The 21,738-nt window shown below is 36.0% G+C and overlaps 1 protein-coding gene across 5 annotated transcripts in view; it reads left to right on the top strand.

Annotated features, from left to right (window-relative positions):
• Positions 1 to 21,738, top strand: part of PHKA1 (phosphorylase kinase, alpha 1 (muscle)) — a 129,923-nt gene that overhangs the window by 96,520 nt on the left and 11,665 nt on the right. For 2 of the 5 annotated variants that reach the window (XM_011998218.1, XM_011998215.1), the window contains 9 exons: positions 1,697 to 1,853; positions 3,173 to 3,252; positions 7,306 to 7,384; positions 7,525 to 7,654; positions 9,709 to 9,810; positions 10,659 to 10,774; positions 10,903 to 10,941; positions 13,124 to 13,174; positions 19,700 to 19,870. In XM_011998218.1, coding sequence (XP_011853608.1) covers positions 1,697 to 1,853; positions 3,173 to 3,252; positions 7,306 to 7,384; positions 7,525 to 7,654; positions 9,709 to 9,810; positions 10,659 to 10,774; positions 10,903 to 10,941; positions 13,124 to 13,174; positions 19,700 to 19,870 — 925 coding nt within the window. The remainder of the gene's footprint in view (positions 1 to 1,696; positions 1,854 to 3,172; positions 3,253 to 7,305; positions 7,385 to 7,524; positions 7,655 to 9,708; positions 9,811 to 10,658; positions 10,775 to 10,902; positions 10,942 to 13,123; positions 13,175 to 19,699; positions 19,871 to 21,738) is intronic. The other 3 variants (XM_011998219.1, XM_011998217.1, XM_011998216.1) reach the window with 2 other exon arrangements.

Raw genomic sequence — 21,738 nt, 5'->3', positions numbered from 1 at the left:
ACTAGTAAGTGTCCCAGCTGGGAGCTGTATTACTTTGTATAGCCTAGCCTCAGAAATTATGTAAGTCACTTTTGCCTTAATCACAAGCATGCCTGGGTTCAAGGGAAGGGAACACAGAAACCATCTCTTCATGGGAGGAGTGTGAGAGTCACATTGTAAGAAGAGTAGGTTAGATAGGAAATTGTTGCAGCTATTGTTGAAAATATAATACCACAGTCTAGATCTACTTCATATTTTCTTAATAATTGTTTGCCATTCCATTATTTGAATATATCATAATTTACTTAGCCAGTCTCTTATTGATGAACATTTGAATTGTTGCCAGAATTCACAGTCACAAAAATGCTATAGCAAATAGCCTCATGGCACATAGCATTTCACGTGTGTGAAATTTATCCTGCAAGTAAACCAGAACTTGAATTGATAGATCAAAAAATAGGTATTTTTTAACTGTACAATTAAATGGTTTTTAATGTATTCACATTGTTGTGCATTCTTCACCACTATTCATTTTAGAACATTTTCATTACCCCAAAAAGAAACCCCACTTCCTTTATGCGTCAACCCCCAATCCCTCCATCCCCCCAGCCCTAGGCAGCCACTAATCTACATTCTGTCTGTATAGATTTGTTTGCTTGGGACATTTTATGTAAATTGAGTCTTGCAATATGTGGTCCTTTATGACAGGCTTCTTTCATTTAACATAATATTTTCAAGGTTCATCTGTGTTGTAACATGTATCAGTACTTCATTCTTTTATTTCCAGATATTATAACCTGTATAAATATAACACATTTTATTTATCCATTCATCAGATGATGGACATTTGGGTTCTTTCTACTTTTTGGCTATTATGAATAATGCTGGTATAAACATTCATGTACAAGTTAATGTGGACATATGTTTTTATTTCTATTGGCTATATAACTAGTAGTGGAAATGCTGGATTCTATGGTATTCTGTATTTAACCATGTTAGGAATTGCCAGGCTGATTTTAAATATTTTCATTATTGATATATATTTACAAATAGCTCTCCAGAGGAATTGTCCAATTTTTATTCTGATCAGCAGCATATTGATGGTGCCTGTTTTCTCAAAGCCTCACCAAAACAGTGTTATCAAATTTAGGGGCTTTTGACAATCTGATAGGTTAAAAATGTTATCTTGGCATAGTGCTAAGTTAAAGTTTCTCTATGAGTGAGGTTGAGCACCTTTTCCTATCTTTAAAAGCCATCTGTTTGTTTTGCCAGCAATATTTGTTTTGCCAGGTTTTCTTTTGTTAATTTTTGTAATCTACATGTTGGAGTTCTTTATATGTAAGGGAAATTATCCTATGAATTGCAAACATTTTTTCCTCATTTGTAATTTGTCATATGACTTTCCTTACAGTGGTTTTTGAAATAATTCTTTTGTTAAATCTTTGTCTTTAATTTCAACTATATTGAAGCCCATGAATAGGGTAAAAGAATGCATTTTGTCAAAAGCACAGCTGAAACTAAGACTTATTCTTGTCTAGGTACTGGCTTTCAGGGCTGACTGTTAATCATAGTTTTATAAGAATTCTTGGTAAATTGCATTGATTTCCTAGTGAGAGAGACTTATCAAAAACAGGCATATTCATTATAACACTGAAAGAAAAGATGATTGCCAGAGGCTTTACTTATAACTGATGTAGTCCCGTCTTTAAAATTCTAGAGGACCTGACTGGAACACTGAATTGTATAATGAAGGGAGTGCTACAGTCAGAGAGCTTCTTACCGAGCTGTATGGCAAAGTGGGAGAAATTCGTCACTGGGGCCTGATTCGATACATTTCTGGGATCTTAAGGAAGAAAGTGGAAGCACTTGATGAGGTACTATAAATTCTTGAATTTATACCAAATCTAAATAACAGTGCTTTTTAAAAATTGATTTCTATAATTGTTTTTTAAAACAACCGTAGCCTCTAACCATTTGAGATGTCTTTTCCACATAAAATTTAATATTCAATTCTTTTTGTTTGTGAATGACAAGTAATAATTGTAGATTTATAAAATGTTATAAACCATAACATCTTTATAATGATATTAAGAATTCTATATCTTAAGAATGAATTTACCCTAGGTTCCTACCTCCTAGAAAGGGAAACGTCCATACACCATTAGTGGGAATGGAACTTAGTATAGCCACTTACGGAAAACAGTATGGAGGTTCATCAAAAAACTAAAAGTAGAACTACCATGGGATCCAGCAGTCCAACTACTGGGTATATATCAAAAAGAAAGGAAATCAGTATATGCGAGAGATAATCTACAATTCCCATGTTTATTGTGGCACTATTCCCAATAGCAAAGGTATGGAATAAACCTAAATGTCCATCAGAAAATGAATAGATGAAGAAAATGTGGTATATATACACAATTGGATATTATTCTGCATTAAAAAGAGTGAAACCCTGTCATTTACAGTAACATGAATGGAACTGGAGAGCACTATGTTAGGTGAAATAACCCAGGCACAGAAAGACAAATACCACATGTTCTCACTCATATGTGCGAGCTTAAAAAGTTGATCTCATAGAGGTAGAGAGTAGAATGATTGATACCAGAAGCTGGGAAGGGTAGTCGGGAGTGGGGGACAAAGAAAGATTGTTTAATGGGCACGAAAATACAATTAGATTGAAGGAATAAGATCTAGTGTTTAGTGTCACAATAGGGTGACTATAGTTAACAATAATTTGTTGTAAATCTCAAAATAACTAGAAGAGTAGATTTGGAATCTTGCCATCACAAAGAAATGATAAATATTTGAGGTGATGGATGTCTCAATTACCCAGGTTTGATCATTACATGTTGTATGCTTGTATGAAACTATCACATGTACTGCATAAATATGTATAACTTATTTGTCCATAAAAATTAAAAACTTAAACATTTAAACAAATTTTTTAAAAAGAAAGAAAATCCATAAACCAACCAAACAAAAAAATTCCTGCCTTGTAGGAGATAGATGAAAAGACTTCATTGTTTCTTCCTAGAAATCCTTGTTTTCTGATCTTCATGGTATTTTCTGAGGAAGAGAATTCAGTGTGTCATTATGTTAAGGAGGAGCAAAGGTTTCTAAGCTGAAAAGAGAAATGCTGTGGAAACCTGAGGTGTTAGAGAAACGATAATATTATGCTATCTCTTGTTAGGCCTGCACAGACCTTCTCTCCCACCAGAAACATTTGACAGTGGGACTTCCTCCAGAACCTCGAGAAAAGACTATCTCTGCGTGAGTATGGCTGAATTTGATCAGGCTTCTCTGAGCCTTTAAGGAGTGGTGTGGACTTAGAATTCCCTTGCCCTAATCTGTCAGTGGATGATAATGTCCCACATATGTTCACCTCTATCAGAGACACTTAGTGGAAGAATGTTGGTAATGATAGGGCAAGAGTAAATGAAGGAGAAAACTCACAGAGAGTAGTACTCAAACTCTTTTTACTTATTGGATTTTCCATGCCTGTCATTCAGAAAACAAAACAAACAGGGTACCTTGAGTTAGCAACCACAAAATGTCAGCCATACTCTGGAAAAAGGAAGTGAAAGAAAGTGGCTAGAGCCAGGGCTAACCATGAAACTCCATGCTGCTCAAGAAGAATAAAGGGGATGGAGGTCATAGTCAAAGAGGAAAAATGGCTACTTACAGAGCAATGTGAGGTAGCACCCCTCCAGGAACCCTGTAATCAGAGTGCCACTGTCTGAGGTCTGCCACAGCCTCCAATTGCAAAGAGTACCCTAAGATAGGCTTGGCCTGGAGGGAGATGTGAGTCAAGTGATGGGGCTGGGTTGAAAAATTGAATCTTTATACATGAGTCTTCCTTTTGCCACTGGCCATGCCAGTAAAATTCATCTGCAGTAAATGTGTTTAATTTCATATCACACCAGTGCCAAAATTTAAATCTTACAAAGAGTATGTATCTCCAAGAAATATTTTTAGAGAGATTCTAATTTCATTCATAAATGATCTGAAGAATCTGTTTTTCTGCTAGAGAGTAATTTTTAAAAAGGGTATTCCCCCCTGCTTGTCAGTTCTACTTCTGTAGCCAAAGTAGTAAAAAAAACTTTTGTAAATATTTCTCCCTCATTTTTTCCCGGTTAAACTCTATCTACAGCATGTTTTTTATTTACAAATTTTTTTTACTACATTGGCTACAGAAGGGATACTTTTGCTGATGTCTGCATACTACTTCCTTCCTGGTTTATGTCCATGATTTCTGTTACCCTTGAGTTCCAGTTCAAGCTCCCATATGAAGGCTCAGAGAAGCATAAGTTCCAGCAAACTTCACCACCACGGGCTTAAAGTGCTTTGGGTACTAAATAGACTCAAAAAGCAGTCTAGGCCACAAGGACTGCAATTCCTGGGCAAATCCTTGTGTTGTGCTGGACTCAAAACCAATGGACTTGGGGTACATGCGACCTAGTGAGATATCAGCTAGGGTGGGCAAAGGAGTGCTTGTGCCACCCCTCTTCCAACTCCAGATAGTACAACTCTGGGAGAGAATCCTTCCTTCCACTTGAGAGGAGACGAAAGAGTAAAGAGGACTTTATCTTGCAAGTTGGATACCAGCTCAGCCACAGTAGGATAGGGCACCAGGCAGAGGCATCAGACTCCCATTCCAGGCCCTAGCTCCTGGATGACATTTTGACACACACCTTGCATCAGAAGGGAACCTGCTACTTTGAAGGGAAGGACCCAGTTTTGGCAGGATTTATCACATACTGACTAAAGAGCCCTTGGGCCCTGAACAATCAGCACAGTGACCAGGTAGTACATGGCCATGGGCCTTGAGTGAGACTCTGAGACATTCTGGTTCCAGGTGTGACCAAACACATGCCCAGCTGTGGTGGGTATATGGAGAGACTCCTTATGCTCAAGAAAAGGAGATGGAAGAGTAAAGGGGACTTTGTCTTGCAGCGTAGGTACCAGGTTGGCCACAGTGGGGTAGAGCACAAAGCAGGTTCTTGAGGTCCCCAATTATAGGCCTGGCATTTGGCCCAGTAACTGCTAACAAACGTACAGTGCAGTGTTGTTTGAAGAAGTTTTGTAAGGGAAACGAGAGCCTTGAAGATGAGGAGCATACTGGCCAGCCGTGGAAAGTTGACAATGACCAATTGAGAGCTATCGTTGAAGCTGATCCTCTCACAACTACACGAGAAACTGCCAAAGAACTCAGCATCAACCATTCTACAGTCAGTCATTCGGCATTTAAAGCAAATTGGAAAGGTGAAATTGGAGAAAATATTTGCCAACTATCCATCTGATAAGGGATTAATAACCAGAATGTATAAGGAGCTCAAACAATTCTATAGGAAAAAAAATCTAATAGTCTGCTTTAAAAATGGGCAAATAGTCTGAATAGACATTTCTCAAAAGAAGACATACAAATGACAAACAGACATATGAAAAGATGCTCAACATCATTGATCATCAGAAAAATGCAAATCAAAACTACAATGAAGTATCATCTCACCCCAGTTAAAATGGCTTTTATCCAAAAGGCAGGCAATAACAAATGCTGGCAAGGATGTGGAGAAAAGGGAACCCTCATGTATTGTTGGTAAGAATGTAAATTAGTACAACTACTATGGTGAACAGTTTGGAGGTTCCTGAGAAAAAGCTAAAAATAGAGCTGCCATACGATCCAGCAATCCCACTGCTAGGTATATACCCAAAAGAAAGGAAATCAGTACATTGATGAGATATCTGCACTCCTGCGTTTATTTCATCAGTATTCACAATAGCCAAGATTTGGAAGCAACCTAAGTGTCCATCAGTAGATGAATAGATCAAGAAAATATGGTACATATACAAAAGGGAGTACTATTCAGACACAAAAAAGAATGAGATCCTGTCATTTGTAACAACATGGATGGAACTGGAGGTCATTTTGTTAAGTGAAATAAGCCAGACACAGAAAGACAAAGTTCACATGTTCTCACTGATTTGTGGGAACTAAAAATCAAAACAATTGAACTCATGGAGATAGAAAGTAGAATGATGGTTACTAAAAGACTGGGAAGGGTAGCAGGGGTTATGGGTTGGGGGTGGGGATGTTTAATGGGTACAAAAAGTAGTTGGAGAGAATGAATAAGATCTCGTATTTGATAGCACAATAGGGAGACTATGGTCAAAATAATTTAATTGTGCATTTAAAAATAACTGCAAGAGTGTAATTGGATTGTTTGTAACACAAAAGATAAATGCTTGATGAGATAGATACCCCATTTACCCTGATTTGATTATTATATGTCAAATGCCTGTATCAAAATATCTCATGCACCCCAGAAATATATACACCTACTATATACCCACAAAAATTAAAAATTAAAAAAATTTAAAGAAAAGAATTTGAGGCGAGGACACAATTCAACCCATAAAATCTTGCTTCTGGAAAAATAATCTTTTTTGTATCAGTTTTGTGACACTGTAGGCAGTCCAAAGAAGATGATGGCATGGTTCATGCCCCAGAGTACTTTGTGTCAGCAGGAGAATCAGAAGTGTGGGAGGATGGGTGTATACCTGTGTGTGTGTGTGTGTGTGTGTGTGCGCTCGTATGTGAATTGAAACTATAGAAAATCAAACAACTCTATCAACTGTTATTGTAAAATAATAAAATGGTTTCAAAAAGGCACAGCTAGTATTCCATTGTGGGGGTGGGATGCTGAAGAGATGTTGATTAAAGAAGGAATACATTCTAATGTTCAGTAGCAGAGTAGGGTGACTATTGTTAACAACAATGTATTGTATATTTCAAAATAACTAGAAGAGAGGACTTGAAATGTTCCCAGCTAAAAGAAATGGTAAATGCTCAAGGTGATGGATACCATAAGTACCCTGACTTGATCATTACACATCCTATGTATGTAACAAAACATCACATGTACCCCGTAAATATGTAGAAATATTGTGTATTACCAAAAAAAGCACAGCTTAAAGTTAATTTAGTACTTTGTAGTCATAATAGTTACTTGTCAAATGTTCAAAGCTAACTATGAAAGACTAGTCTAGAAGGACATCATGGTGTGAGTTTAAAATAAATTTTGAAGGAGGAAGAGAATCCAGGTTTAGAGAGAGGAGAGCAGAGCTCCTCCAAGTTGATATGGGCCACAGTGGTTTCAGGAGGCAATGAAAGAGCTCTGAAGTTTGAAAGAATCAGAATGCTATTGGTCATGATGAAATGTTGAGGCAGTGATGTGGACTTGGATAAAGCTGCTTCATTCTTTCAGCATATTTAAGATTAAGTGGTTGTAGAATATTGTCTTTCTTCACTGTCTTCTTCCTCAGACCTCTGCCCTATGAGGTGCTCACTCAGCTGATAGATGAAGCCAGTGAAGGGGATATGAGCATTTCAATCCTTACACAGGTGAGAAGAATTGTAAAGGCTAATCTGGTGATTGATATTTTAAAGTTTGTTTTCAATTGATCTAGCAATTTCCAAAGACAACAAAATAGGCGTTGTGAGACCTGGGCCATTATTTTTGTCTATATCTACTCTGTGTGCAGGAAATAATGGTATATCTAGCCATGTATATTCGAACCCAGCCTGGCCTCTTTGCTGAAATGTTTCGACTTCGAATTGGTCTGATCATACAAGTTATGGCAACAGAACTGGCCCACTCCCTTCGATGCTCAGGTACTTAATTCAGTAACTGTTTTAGGTAGAATTCACTTTTGATGTAGGTTTATAGAGTTCGGAATCAAGAAAGAAAGAAAGCTAAAACATTTTTATCCATAGCTCAAGCTGGATATGGCAGCCTTGTTCCCCTGTTAGTCACTATTTATGCAAGTCAAGGAGCTGATATGATGACACATTTGTGTATCAGTTCTGCAGATTCCGAATGCCATCTCCTGGGGACTCCACTCCAAATCCTTCTTAACTTATCACTCTTTGCTAACTTCATTTCTCTAACTCTGGAGAGTACTTGAGTGTGACAGATTGGGTTGGGTTCAGATTTAGGCAGTGGAGCATCTGTACACCAAGAATGAGTCACAACATCAGTGGATCATGGTGTCAGTATTCTGTCTAGTCACCATCATGATTGAATAAAGGAAGATGACGTTTTCATTAACATCTATCTGACAAGACTCTCTTTGAAATTAACTATAGGTGTATTTGGCAAGATAAAAGTTTTAGTTAGAAGAATAGTTGGGGCCTGTAAAAGCTGTAGGGCAAAATGGTATAAAGTGTGAAGGGGAAGAATGGACCCCTATGGCATGACTCCTTATTCCATTAGTATTTGTTTGATTTCAACAAGAATTGCAAAATAATACAGATAGGGAGGTACAGAAAAATAAAATCAAAATTGTAAAACTCAATTTTAGCCATTCTTTCTGTTAAATTTCCCCCAAAAGGCTTGTAATCGAGCTGTTAACAAGTAGCTAAATTTATCAGTTTGAGTCAAACCGAACTCAAACACATGAGATAATTTATATTTAAGTAACCCTTTGACGGAAGAGAGCTAGCAGTTATTTTATACCTACCATATTCCAGAGACTGTGCTTTTTGCTTTAAGTTTACAGATATTGTATCATTTAATCCTTACAAGAATCCTCTGGAGAAGAAGGTAGTATTGTGTCACTTTTACCAATAAAGAAACTGAAACTCAAGGTTACCTAACATCCCCAAAGCAACATAGCTAGTAAATAGTGGAATTTGAGTCTGAGTCCACCTGATTGCAAATGATTTCCAGTTCAGTACATTGTTATAGATAAACATTATATAGTATTCTCTAGTTGTGGTATCAAGGGATGTTTTGCGAGAGGGTGTGATTGCTCAATAATAAACCTTAATAAGGGATAAGCCCCTGAATATTCACTTTTCCTTAATTGCCTGTTATATTTCTTGTTTTCCTGTGGATTCATGAAAACCATGGCTCTTTATTCCTTATAGGATAAAGTCAAGATCCCTGGGTCTGATATTTAATACCCTCAACAGTCTGACCTTTATCTTCTACTCCCACAGTACTTCCCACTAATTTTGTCAGTTCCAGTCCTTGGAGAGTGATGTCTCCATTGATTTCAAAGGCAATTATTGTCTATACCTCTCATTTGGCACATAGAATATGCAATGTTTTATTGTTTATCATGTTTACATTTTCCATCACTCCCAAAGAGATAGTCAGACTCTCAAGATTAGGTATCATGTCACATACTTGCTTGTACTAATGTTACTTAAAATGATGACCTGCACGTAGTCAACTTTTAATAAATGTATGAGGTTGATTAACATGTTCAGGTTATCCTCTTATATTCATAATTTCATGGATTCAAATCTATATCTCTTAAGTCTCTATTATTTCTAGGCTGAGAAGTTTAAATTATTTTAGCCTATCTGCATATATACATTCATTGCCTTTCTCTGAATGACCTCCAGTTCCATTGTTATTCTTTCATTCTTCTCACCTTCAAATAAAGATTTTACTAAGTATCCTAATGGTGTGGAAGCAGGGCGAAGAAAAAAATCAGTTACCTCGCTAATCCACAAATTGGATAGTCAGTCCTTAAATAATTAAGAATCTGTGGAAGTAAGAATACCTAAGCAGTAGGGTGCTAGCAATTTATTTTGTAATTCTGTTCTTCCAATCAAGTGACTCAGAAATTCTAAGCAAGAAAAGAAATAGAGAAAGTATAGAGAGGGCATGGCAGGCAAATTAGAAGTCCTTCTGTTCTAACATTTCTGCTGACTAGCTGAGGAAGCCACGGAGGGCCTGATGAATCTCAGTCCTTCGGCCATGAAGAATCTCCTGCATCACATTCTCAGCGGCAAGGAGTTTGGAGTGGAACGAAGCGGTGAGATTGAATAACTGCATTTTCATTTCATACTGTTTGGTTTAAGTGTCTCATTGGTTTTAAAATGTTTTTCCTTCATCACAGGAACCTTTTGCCCCAAATAAATAAACTCCAATATATAAAACAGAAACCAAGCTGTCTTCTGGAGCAAGATTTGGAAACCACTGTATTTTTCCTTAAATGATATATCAACTAAGTGGATTGATTATTATCATGTTTCATTTTTAACTGTTTAATGCATTCCCTTACATTATCTTAAGTCTCCACTTTAGGACAACTAGCAACCCATATCATCTGAAACTTTCTTATATTCTAATTGGCAATAATCCAGTAGCTCTTACAGTATTGTATTATGTGTGTAGCTGCTTACGGTACTTCTAATGTAACCCTTTCAACTTTAAACTTACAAATTAATAGTCCACCTGCATTTGTGGTTTTGGTTGGATTTGGCATTGCATACCTAAAGCAGCAGAGCCAATGAAAAGCGGTCATCTCTCATGCTCAACTTTCAGGGTTAGGGTAAGTAGATATATACGGTCAGATGGATGGATGTCAGACCTTAGAGTGGTAAAAGAAGGTTAAAAAGCAGTGTGTTTCAAGCGGGGGATCTTGCTAAAATGCACATTTTGATTCAGTAGATCTGGGGTGGGACCTGAAATTCTACTAACAAGCTCCTAGGTGGTACTGATGCTGCTTGTCCATGGACCACATTTCAAATAGCAAGGTTATCGTTTTTAAATTAAGTTAAAAATAAGGATATATATGAAAGTTTTTTTTTAAATGTGATGGGGGAAGAAATTGAACCTTATTATCCTCTCTCTTTCTCTGTAATCTCTCATACTATGTAGTTCGTCCCACTGATTCAAATGTCAGTCCTGCTATTTCTATCCACGAGATTGGTGCTGTTGGAGCAACCAAAACAGAACGAACTGGGATCATGCAGTTAAAAAGTGAGATAAAGCAGGTAAGATACTACTTGGGAGATTAGCTGGGATATTGCCACGTTTAAGAACATTCTTTTGGAATCAGACTTTGTTGGGTCATTTATTTTGTTTCACATTCTGAGTTTAATTTGAGCCATTTATTTTTCAGGTGGAATTTCGTAGACTGTCAATCTCAGCTGAGAGTCAGGTGAAACAACTAGGGATCATTTAACATGGTTTAAGTTACCTTTAGTTCTATATAACATGCATGAGCTCATGGCCTTTTTACAAATAAGATAACAAGTCTTGGAGTAGATTGTTTGAATTGCCTTTATAACAGTCATTTTGCAAACAGCTTTCCTTTTTCTGGACCAAAGTAATTTGCTAATTTTAGAAGGAAAGTAACTTGCATCTGATAACAAGAACTTGAAACCCTGAGTTTATGTTATTAGGACTGATGTAATTTTGGATTCTGTTATTAGGACTGATGTAATTTAGGAATTAATTTTCTTTATAAAACAAGATGTAGACTTCAAGCAAAGAGTTTTTGCTTGGCCAGAGTTTAGGTTGGCTTCTGAACCTTTTCCTAGGCCCATTTGTGCGCTTTCTTGTAAAATCCAGCTTTAGCAAGAGAACCCTGCTAAGTCAGTTTAGCCAGAAACCCCTATCCTCGATATCTTATCATCCTTGATATCTGATCAGGCTCCCCATCTTCTACCACCCTCAGGTGATATCCAGTCACCCTGGCCTGTCTTCAGCAAAAATCCTGTTAGAATGGTTTAGCCAGAATCCTCTCTACCTCTGATGTTTCTCTCTTAGTAATTTTTCCACCCCTTGGCTATAAATTCCCACTTGTTTATGTTATATTCAGAGGGGAGCCCAATCTTTCTCCCTTACTGCAAGATCTCGTTGCAATGGTTCTGCACCTATTAACAATGGTCCTGAATAAAGTCTTCCTTACTGTGCTTTAACAAGTATCACTGAATAATTTTTTCTTTAACAAGATATACAAAAGGTGTTGTGGACACGTAGAGGGAGAAACATCTAAATCAGTCTGGGAGATAGTGGGAGTCACTAAATACCATGTTGTAGTCTCTTAATTTTTCCTGCAGGTGAGAATAGAGAGTGGTTGCATTATACAAGGAAATAGTTAACAAAATCTTCCATAGCTTATTTTTAAAACTCTAGGAAGTCATGTGGTTTCAAGATCTCCAAGTTGAGAAATTACTAATTTGGCCTCTCCTAGAAGCACATTTTATGAAAAGTTTAAAACTACTTAAAACTACTACTCCAATTTTCAGAATAGAATTATGATAGCTTGCAGTATAGAAACACCTCCAGAAGAGGAGAGGTGAAATGGAAATTTGGAGTTTTATTTTTAGTTTTTGTTTCTTTTTTTAAAGTTTTTTAGCACTGGGGTCTCACTTTGTTGTCCAGGCTGGAGTGCAGTGGCTATTCACAGGCACAAAATCTTGGATTCATGCACTCCTTCTACCTCAGTTTCCAGAATGGCTTGGGACTAAGGCATGACACCACCTTAACTATTTGGTTTTTTAAAAAGAAATTAGAAACCCTTTAGAAAGACAATGAGCCAATGCTTGAAGCTTAATCTGAGGTAACTTGAGTACACCCATCAAATACCCTATGGCGTTTATATTTATGCAAGAATAAGTATGAAAATGGAATAAGAAAGGGCCTTGTGTTCACTTCACAGTGTTCTCAAATAATTTGAATAATCTGAACATTTTCCTATTTGAAACGTGAAAGAACTACATTCAGTACTGAATAGTTAGTTACACTGGCATTATTAGTAAATAATCTTTGATTTGGTTGAGAGTTATTGGATAAACATTTTATAATTGTTGATTGTCACTCAATATTACTTTTAAGTTCATTATGTATTTACAACTTGAAGTACATGTTCCTAGCTAGATTAATATGATGTTGAGACTTGACCTACTCAACTACATCATTTAAGTTTTTTCTACACATTCACTACCTACAGGTTTTCAAGGGAGACAAAATCACTAGGACTGTAATTTAGAGGATTGAGAGTTCTAAATTTGCATTACTTTCTTATTTCTAAATATTAACTTCCATCCTCACCTGCCTGTCTGGTATTTTGTATTGTTCTAAGCCATTTTTTCCCTATCACTCGAAAATGCCCTCTTTTCTTATTATGGAAAAAAAACATTATAAGGGTATTTTTATTTCTTTTCCCTTCACCATGGCTTCTAGAGTAAAGCTATTTCATCAGCTTTTTAATGATTTTGTGCTGACTACATACTGAAATAGTCTGTATTTTTACTCCACTAGTGATGTAAAAGTACAAATAATTGTTTCCTGGCCTCATAGTTTTAAAATTTTATTTTCTCAATTTGTTCTCATAGTCCAATGGTGGTCATCCCCTCGGTATAGATTTAATGTCACCATCTTTTCTGGTAACTGCTGTGATCTTCTCATATATGCCATTCACATGTGCTTTGAATATGCTCTTATATAAATCATGGCATATACTGGTTGACTAAAAAGAAAAACAAAATTAATCAAGAATTAAAGTAAGTATACAGCAATTTCATATATGGGGGTGAATATTTTCATTTATTTTCCAGTAAGGTAGGGAAGGGAGTTCAACTCCAACCTCTTTTCGATTTCAGAAAACAAAATTCAATTATTGGTTAAGTATAAATTCTTGGTCCCACCCTGAGTATACTGAGTCAGAAAGACTGGGGATAAGGCCCAGTAATCAGTTTTATTTATATGATTCTGATGAATTTTTAAGTTTGAAAACCACTGGGTTAGCTATTCTTCTGATTATGAATTCATTTAGTAAATATTGAGTGCCAGTTTTGTGCCAGATACTGTGAACAAAATGGATGTGGTCCTTGCCCTCATGAAGCTTACAATTTAGGAAGACTGACCTCTAATTAAATTTATTTGGTTTAAATCAAAGACTCATAATGGCCTATGATTTCAGATTTCTCAAGCTGAAGAGATTTAGGCTAGACAATAACCAAACAAAAAATGGAAAATTGTTGGAAACAATATTAGTATTTTGGTTAACCTTAATCAAATACCCTGTAATGAACTAATAAGACTTGGCCAACTCTATCATATCCACATTAATATAGGACAGGGGTATAGAAGAAAATTTAAAAACTCAAAATGATTGATATTTGGCTTTGGAAAACAGTCTGAATTGTACTTTATCAGATCTATACCCTTTCTGGTTTGACCTCACAATCAACAGCCTAGAATCTTGGTGATATAAACAAGACAGTGAAGATGAATTAAATGGCAGTTCATCTACTCAACAGATCAGTGCGATAATCACTTGCCAATAGAAATGTTTGGGGGCTCTTTTCTCTTTTACATTGCATTGGTTGGTGATTTAGGCATTTGGCCCAAATTAAAATGTGAGAAGTTATTTTCTCAGAAAGTATGTTATCTTCTATCTTATATTTATTTCTGAATTTAAACTGTTAACCACTTTGCCCAATGTATTTTATCCTTTACTTAGTATAATTGTTTCAAGGTTCATTATGTTTTAGTATGTATCAAAAGTTTATTTTTTTCATTGGTGAATAATATCCTATTAAATTAATGTACCACATTTATCCATTCATCCGTTGATGGACACCTGGATTGTTTCCACTTTTTGGCTACTATGAATAATTCTACAATGAACCTTCATGTACAAGTTTTTGTATGGACAAATGTTTTCACTTCTTTTGGATATATATCTAGGAGTGGAAGTGCTGGGTCATATGGTAACTATGTTTTGCATTCTGAAGAACTGCCAGACATGTCCAAACTGGCTGTACCATTTTACATTCCCACCAGCAATGTATGAGAGTTCCAGTTTCTTCACATCTTCACCAACCCTTACAATTTTCTATCTTTTTTATTATAGCCATCCTGGTGGGTGTGAACTGGTATCTCATTGTGGTTTTGATTTGCATTTCCCTAATAGCTAATGATAATGAGCATCTTTTCTCGTGCCCAGTGGCCATTTGTCTATCTTCTTTAGAGAAATGTCAGTTCACATTTGTGCCTATTTTAATTTTTTTTTGTCTTTTTATTGCTGAGTTGCAAGGATTCTTTATATATTCTGGATACAAGTCCCTTTTAAGATATGTAATTTGCAAATATTTTCTCCCATCCCGTGGGTTGTCTTTTTACTCTCTTAATGGTATTCTTTGAACAACAAAAGTTTTTAATTTGGACAAAGTCCAGTTTGTCTATTTTTCTTTTGTTACTCATGATGTTTTTGGTGTCATATCTAAGAAGGCTTTGCCTAATCCAAGGTCACAAAGATTTATTCCTATTTGTGTTCTAAGGGTTTTATAGAGTTAGCTGTTTTATTTAGGTCTATGATTATGTATGGAGGGGTCCCCAAGATCACCCTCAGATTTAATGATTCACTAGGAGGACTCATAGGACTCAGCATATAGTCATACTCATTGCTACGGTTTATTACACCAAAAGGGTACAAGATGCATTGGGCATAGTGCAAACTACAGTCAACAATAATTTATTGTACATTTTAAAATAATAAAAAGTGTAATTAGGTTGTTTGTAACACAAAGGAAGGATAAATGCTTGAGATAATGGATACCCCATTTACCCTGATGTGGTTATTATGCATTGTATGCCTGTAATAAAGTGTCTCATACCTCATAAATATATAAACCTACTACGTACCTACAAAAGTTAAAAAAAAGATGTAAAAGAGTCATTGGTCAAAGTCTAGGGAAAACAGACACAAGCTTCCAGAGTACTCTGTCAGTGGAGTCACCCAGCAATGAGTTGTGACAAGATGTCACTGCCAACCAAGGAAGCTCATTAAAGACTCAGCACCCATTGTTCTTGTTGAGGGCTGGTCCATAAACAACCTCTGTCTGGCGTGTACCAAAACTCTGAACTCCCAGAAAGAAAGCAAACGTTCAATGTAAACCATAGCGTTTGTAGAGTTTAGGTGTGGTAAGTCACTGTTATTAGTTCTGGGAATGGTGAGAACTCTCCCAGAATCCAAGTTTCTAAGTTTCCAAATGCCAGCCAAGGGCCAACCTTGTAAGCAGGCCTTTCCAAGAATAGCAGTTCTGGCCTACTGTCTTAACTCTTTTCTGCACAATGGGCTTAATTTTTGTGTGTGGTATAAGGTAGAGAGTTCAACTTCATTCTTTTGCATGTAGATGTCACTGTTCCAGCACCATTTGTTGAAAAGGCTATTTTTCCCTCATTTAATTATCTTGGCATCCTTGTTGAAAATTAATTGACCAAAATACAACGGTTTATTTTTGAACTCCCTGTTCGATTCCATAGATCTACATGTCTATTCTATACCAGTATGACACAGTTTTGATAGTTTTGTAGTTTTGATAGCTTTAGAGCAAATTTTGAAATCAGGAAGTGTGAGCTCTCCAACTTCAGTCTTCTTTTTAAATATGAATGTTAGGATCAGCTTGTGAATTTCTGCAAAGATCCCAGCTGGTATGTTGATAGAGATTGTGTTCAGTCTGTAGATCAGTTTTTGAAATATTGCCATCTTGATAATGTTAAGTCTTCTGACCCATGAACATGGGACTATATTTCAATTTATTTAGGTCTTTAATTTCTTTCAACATGTTTTATAGTTTTCAGAGTATTTTTTTTGGACTTCTTTTGTTAAATTTATTCCTACATATTTTATTATTCTTAATGTTATTTTAAATGGAATTGTTTTCTTAATTTTATTTTAATATTGTTGATTGCTGTTGTTTACAAATTCAATTGATTTTTTTATTATAGTAAGACATGTAACATGAGATCTACTCTAAAAGTTTTTTTAAGTGTACAATACAGTATCATTAACTATAGGCTTGATGTTGTACAGTAGATCTCTAGAATATTTTCATCTTACATAACTGAAACTTTATACTCATTGAATAGCAAGTTCCCATTTTCCCCTCTACCTAGCCCCTGACAACTACCGTTCTACTCTCTGCTTCTAAGAATCTGGCTGTTTCAGATACATTACACAACTGGAATCATACAGAATTTGTTCTTTTGTGACTGGCTTATTTCTCATAGCATAGTGTCCTCCAGGTTCATCTACACTGTCATATTTTGCAAAATTTCCTTTTTTAAAGGCTGAATAATATTCCATTTTATGTATTACCACATTTTCTTTTGCCATTCAGTTGTTGATATACATTTAGGTTGTTTTCATATCTTGACTATTGTGAATAATGCTGCATTGAACATGGGCATGCAAATGTCTCTTCAAGATTCTGATTTCAATTCTTTTGGATACATATCCAGAAGTGAGATTGCTGAATTATATGGTAGTTCTATTTTTAATTTTTGAGGAACCTCCATAATGTGTTCTATAGTGGCTGTACCATTTTACATTCCCAGCAACGGTGTATAAGGGTCCTAATTTCTTCACATTCTCACCAATACATGTTATCTTTGGGTGTTTTTAACCATGGGCATCCTAACAGGTGTGAGGTGATAGCTCATTGTGGTTTGATTCGCATTTCCATGATGATTAGTGATGTTGAGCATCTTCACATGTGTGTGGTGGCTGTTTGTATATCATCTTTGGTGAAATGTCTACTCAAGTAAAATATAATTGATTTTTGTTATTGATCTTATATCATGAAACTTTACTGAACGCATTTATTAGTTGTAGTTGCTTGTTAGTGAATTCCTTAGAACTTTCTACATACAAGATCATGTCATCTGCACATAGTTTTTACTTCTTCCATTCCAATCTGGATGCCTTTTATTTCTTTTCTTACTTAATCTCCCTGGCTCAAGCCTCCTGTAAAATGTTGAATAGAAGTGATAAGAGTGGGCATCCTTGTCTTATTCTGATCTTCAGGGGGAAAGCTTCAGTCTTCAACCACTCATTATGATGTTAGCTGTGGGTTGTTGTAGGGAAAAAGTCTTAACATTTATTAGATTGAGGAGGTTCCTTTCTGTTCCTAGTTTGTTGAGTGTTTTTATCATGAAGATGTGTTGAATTTTTGTTACCTTTTTTTTCTGTATCTATTAAGATGATGTGTTTTTTTAACTTTTATTATATTGATGTAGTGTATTACATTAATTGATGTTCAGATGTTAAAACAGCCTTGAATTTCTGGAGTAAGTTCCACTTCATGTTGTATAATCCTTTTAGTATATCACTGAATTTGGTTTTCTAGTATTTCGTGAAGGATTTTTGCATCTATATTCATAAAGGATATTGAACTGTAGTTTTCTAGTAACATCTTTGTCTGATTTTGTATCTGGGTAATATTGGCCTCATAGAATGAGTTGGGAAGTGTTCCCTTCTCTTTTTTGGAAGAGGTTGTGAAGAGTTAGTATTAATTCCTCTTTAAATGTTTTGTAGAATTAACCAGTTAACCCATCTGTGCATGGGCTTTACTACTATGTGGGAACGTTTGTTTATTTGTTTGTTTGTTCGTTTGAGACAGGGTCTAAAGATATTACCCAAGCTGGTCTCAAACTCTGGGGCTCATGCAATCCTTCTGCCTCAGCCTCCCAAGTAGCTGGGAATACAGGCACGAGCCATATGCCCATGCACCACGAGCCAAGCACCCATACTTTGTAGGAAGTTTTGTACTTACTAATTTGATATATTTGTTTGTAATAGGTCTATTAAGATGTTCTCTTTCTTTTTGAGTTGGTTTCGGTAGTTTGTGTCTTTCTAGGAATTTGTCTGTTTCATTGAGATTATGTAATTTGTCAGCATATGGCTTCAGATGGTATGTCCTCATAATCCTTTTTCTTTCTGAAGGTCAGAATTGATGTCTTTATTTCCTCTTTTTTTCTTGGTCCTTCTAGCTAAAACTTTGTCTATTTTGTTGATATTTTCATAGGAAAATATTGGGAGTTCATATGCTTTCCCTATTTTGTTTCTAGACTCTATTTCATTTCTTTCCACTCTAATCATTATTTCCTTCCTTCTGCTTGCTTTCTTTTTTTTGTTTTTTTTTTTGAGGCGGAGTCTGGCTCTCTTGCCCAGGCTGGAGTGCAGTGGCCAGATCTCAGCTCACTGCAAGCTCCGCCTCCTGGGTTCACGCCATTCTCCTGCCTCAGCCTCCTGAGTAGCTGGGACTACAGGCGCCCGCCACCTCGCCCGGCTAGTTTTTTGTATTTTTTAGTAGAGACGGGGTTTCACTGTGTTAGCCAGGATGGTCTCGATCTCCTGACCTCGTGATCCGCCCGTCTCGGCCTCCCAAAGTGCTGGGATTACAGGCTTGAGCCACCGCGCCCGGCCCTGCTTGCTTTCAATTTAGTTTGCTCTTCTTTCTTAAAATGGAAAGTTTGTTTATTGATTTGAGATATTTATCCTTTCTTTAATACAGGCATTTATAACATAAATTGTTCATTAAGGGCTGTTTTAGCTGCATCCCATAAGTTTTGCTATGTTGTGCTTTTGTTTTCATTCATTTCATTATTTTCTAATTTTGCTAGTGATTTTTTCTTAATGCATTTGTTATTTAGAAGTGTGTTGTTTAATTTCCACATATTTGTAAATTTCCTTAATTTCTTTCTGTTACTGACTTCTAATTATGTTGTGATTAGAGAACATACTTTGTATGATTTCTATTTTAAATTTATTATGGCTCGTCTTATGGCCCATGAGAGCAACAAACTAAACCAAGGACCAGCTAGAAGTTTAACAGAGATAATCGGGTAAAGAGACAGCTAAGAACATCCCATATCATCAGTATTTTTATGGCTCTTCTCATGTATCACCAGATTGCTTTCAAAAAGGATTATACCAACGTACAGCACTGCTAGCTACATATAAGTCTACTAGCTTCACTATAACCTCTTGATCTTTGCTGCTCCACTTAATATTTGGTTTATAATTCTGCAGAGTATGTTTATTGTTCACTATAAAGTTCAACGACTTTATCATAGAAACAGAGATAACTTTTGATTGATGTTCTTTCCTCTCCTCTTCCAAGTCACCTGGAACCTCTATGACTCCAAGTAGTGGGTCCTTTCCTGGTGCATATGATCAGCAGTCATCTAAAGATAGTCGTCAAGGTCAATGGCAACGCCGAAGAAGGCTGGATGGGGCACTGAATAGAGTCCCAGTTGGATTTTATCAAAAAGTATGGAAAGTTTTGCAGAAGGTGAGCATAATACATTGTTGATGTCTCATTTTTCCCACTTGAAATTCTCAGTCTCCTTGGCAGGGATGACATGACTGTAATATAATCACTGCAATTATGTAAAAGTCATAACTCATATAGACAAAACCAAGAAGAAAACATAAAAATGAAACAGTTGATTTGTTATTGTGGCATTATTAATAATTTAATCTCTTTCTATTATTGTTGCCATAGTCTTGTTTCTAAATTGGACTTTTAAAATCATCACTTCTCTGCTTTTGGCCACAGTTGGACATTGTGATACATTTGCTGCTAATCAAATGAATTTGGTACTAAAGAGCTAACTTTCTATGTAGCTGTGGAGGGTTGTAAATGTTATTTGTAGCAACGTGCTATTCATAACCAAGTATCAGTAGAGTAAAACAAATGCAGTACTTGGGGAGTTTGTGTTAGGAGCTCTTACCTATATTTTTTCTTGGATGAAAATTACTAAATAAATGCAAAGTCATAATGATGGTAATAGTTCAGAGACTCTTTGATGTGACCAACATTTTTTTTTTTTTTTTGAAGGCCTATTTGGCCAAAGAAATTTAAGGGCATGTCACACTGTTATGGTGTTGACAGTTTTAGAGGGCCAAGTAGACTATTGTGCTCATGCATAGGTCTCATTCATAGTGTCTTAGGTGCCACTTTCTACATCATTGGCTTTAATAAGGACCTGAAGTTCACTTCATCCAGGACTTCAAACCCTTGAGTTATGTTTTTTCCCCTCTGGGCACTGATATTCTTCCAAGGACAGAATCAGGTGATCTTTTGGAAAGGTAAAAGTTGATTCCTCAGACTATGGGCTCTGGTAATCTTCCTTTTGAAGAGTACTGAGAACTTGCTTTTTTTGCAGCTAACTTCTATAGCACAATGGTGATAAATATAATTTTATCTCTTCAGTTATGCGTGGATTATGGCAATGTTCTATGTGCTCATACAGCAAAGAACAAAACAGATAATAATCTTCATTCTCCTTGAACTTATATTCTACTAGGAAGAAACAAATTATAAATAATAAACTGTAAATAAGCAAAGTATCTAGAATGTTAAAAGACAATAAGTACTATGGAAAAACAAGAGCAGGCTAAGAGTATTTATGGGGGGATGGGATGCTTAACTAGAAAATGTAGTAATGATACATGTCTGATAAATGCATGTCTTGATTTCATTTTCATATTAAGACTTCATATTCAGAGAAAAGCACTTAAAATTTAAATGAAAATATATTATTTTGAATTATTCATAAACCAATGTCTCTCATATACAACATGCAATCTACAGTAATTAAAATTGGCATTTCTGAAAGCATTGTTATAAAGATACTTAGAGTTATACCCAGTGACAGATAGTTTTGTTGAATACTGTAATAAGGAACAACAGCCAGTTCTATAAATGACTTTAAAATTCTAAAAGTATTGGTGTGCTAGGAACGACAAATTTGATTTGTGTGAATACTCTTTAAATTCTGTAAAGGTTTTTTTAAAAATTTTTTTATTATTACTATACTTTAAGTTCTAGGGTACACGAGCACAATGTGCAGGCTCGTTACATAGGTATACATGTGCTATGCTGGCCCACTGCACCCATCAACCCATTATTTACATTAGGTATTTCTCCCAATGCTATCCCTCCCTCCGACCCCCACCCCATGACAGGCCCTGGTGTGTGATGTTCTCTACCCTGTGACCAAGTGTTCTCATTGTTCAGTTCCCACCTATGAGTGAGAACATGTCGTGTTTGGTTTTCTGTCCTTGCGATAGTTTGCTGAGAATGATGGTTTCCAGCTTCATCCATGTCCCTGCAAAGGACATGAACTCATCCTTTTTTATGGCTGCATACTATTT

The sequence above is a fragment of the Mandrillus leucophaeus genome, unplaced genomic scaffold (assembly GCF_000951045.1).
Source record: "Mandrillus leucophaeus isolate KB7577 unplaced genomic scaffold, Mleu.le_1.0 Scaffold561, whole genome shotgun sequence".
NCBI classification, from domain to species: Eukaryota; Metazoa; Chordata; class Mammalia; order Primates; family Cercopithecidae; genus Mandrillus; species Mandrillus leucophaeus.
This window is presented reverse-complemented; position numbering and strand designations above follow the sequence as displayed.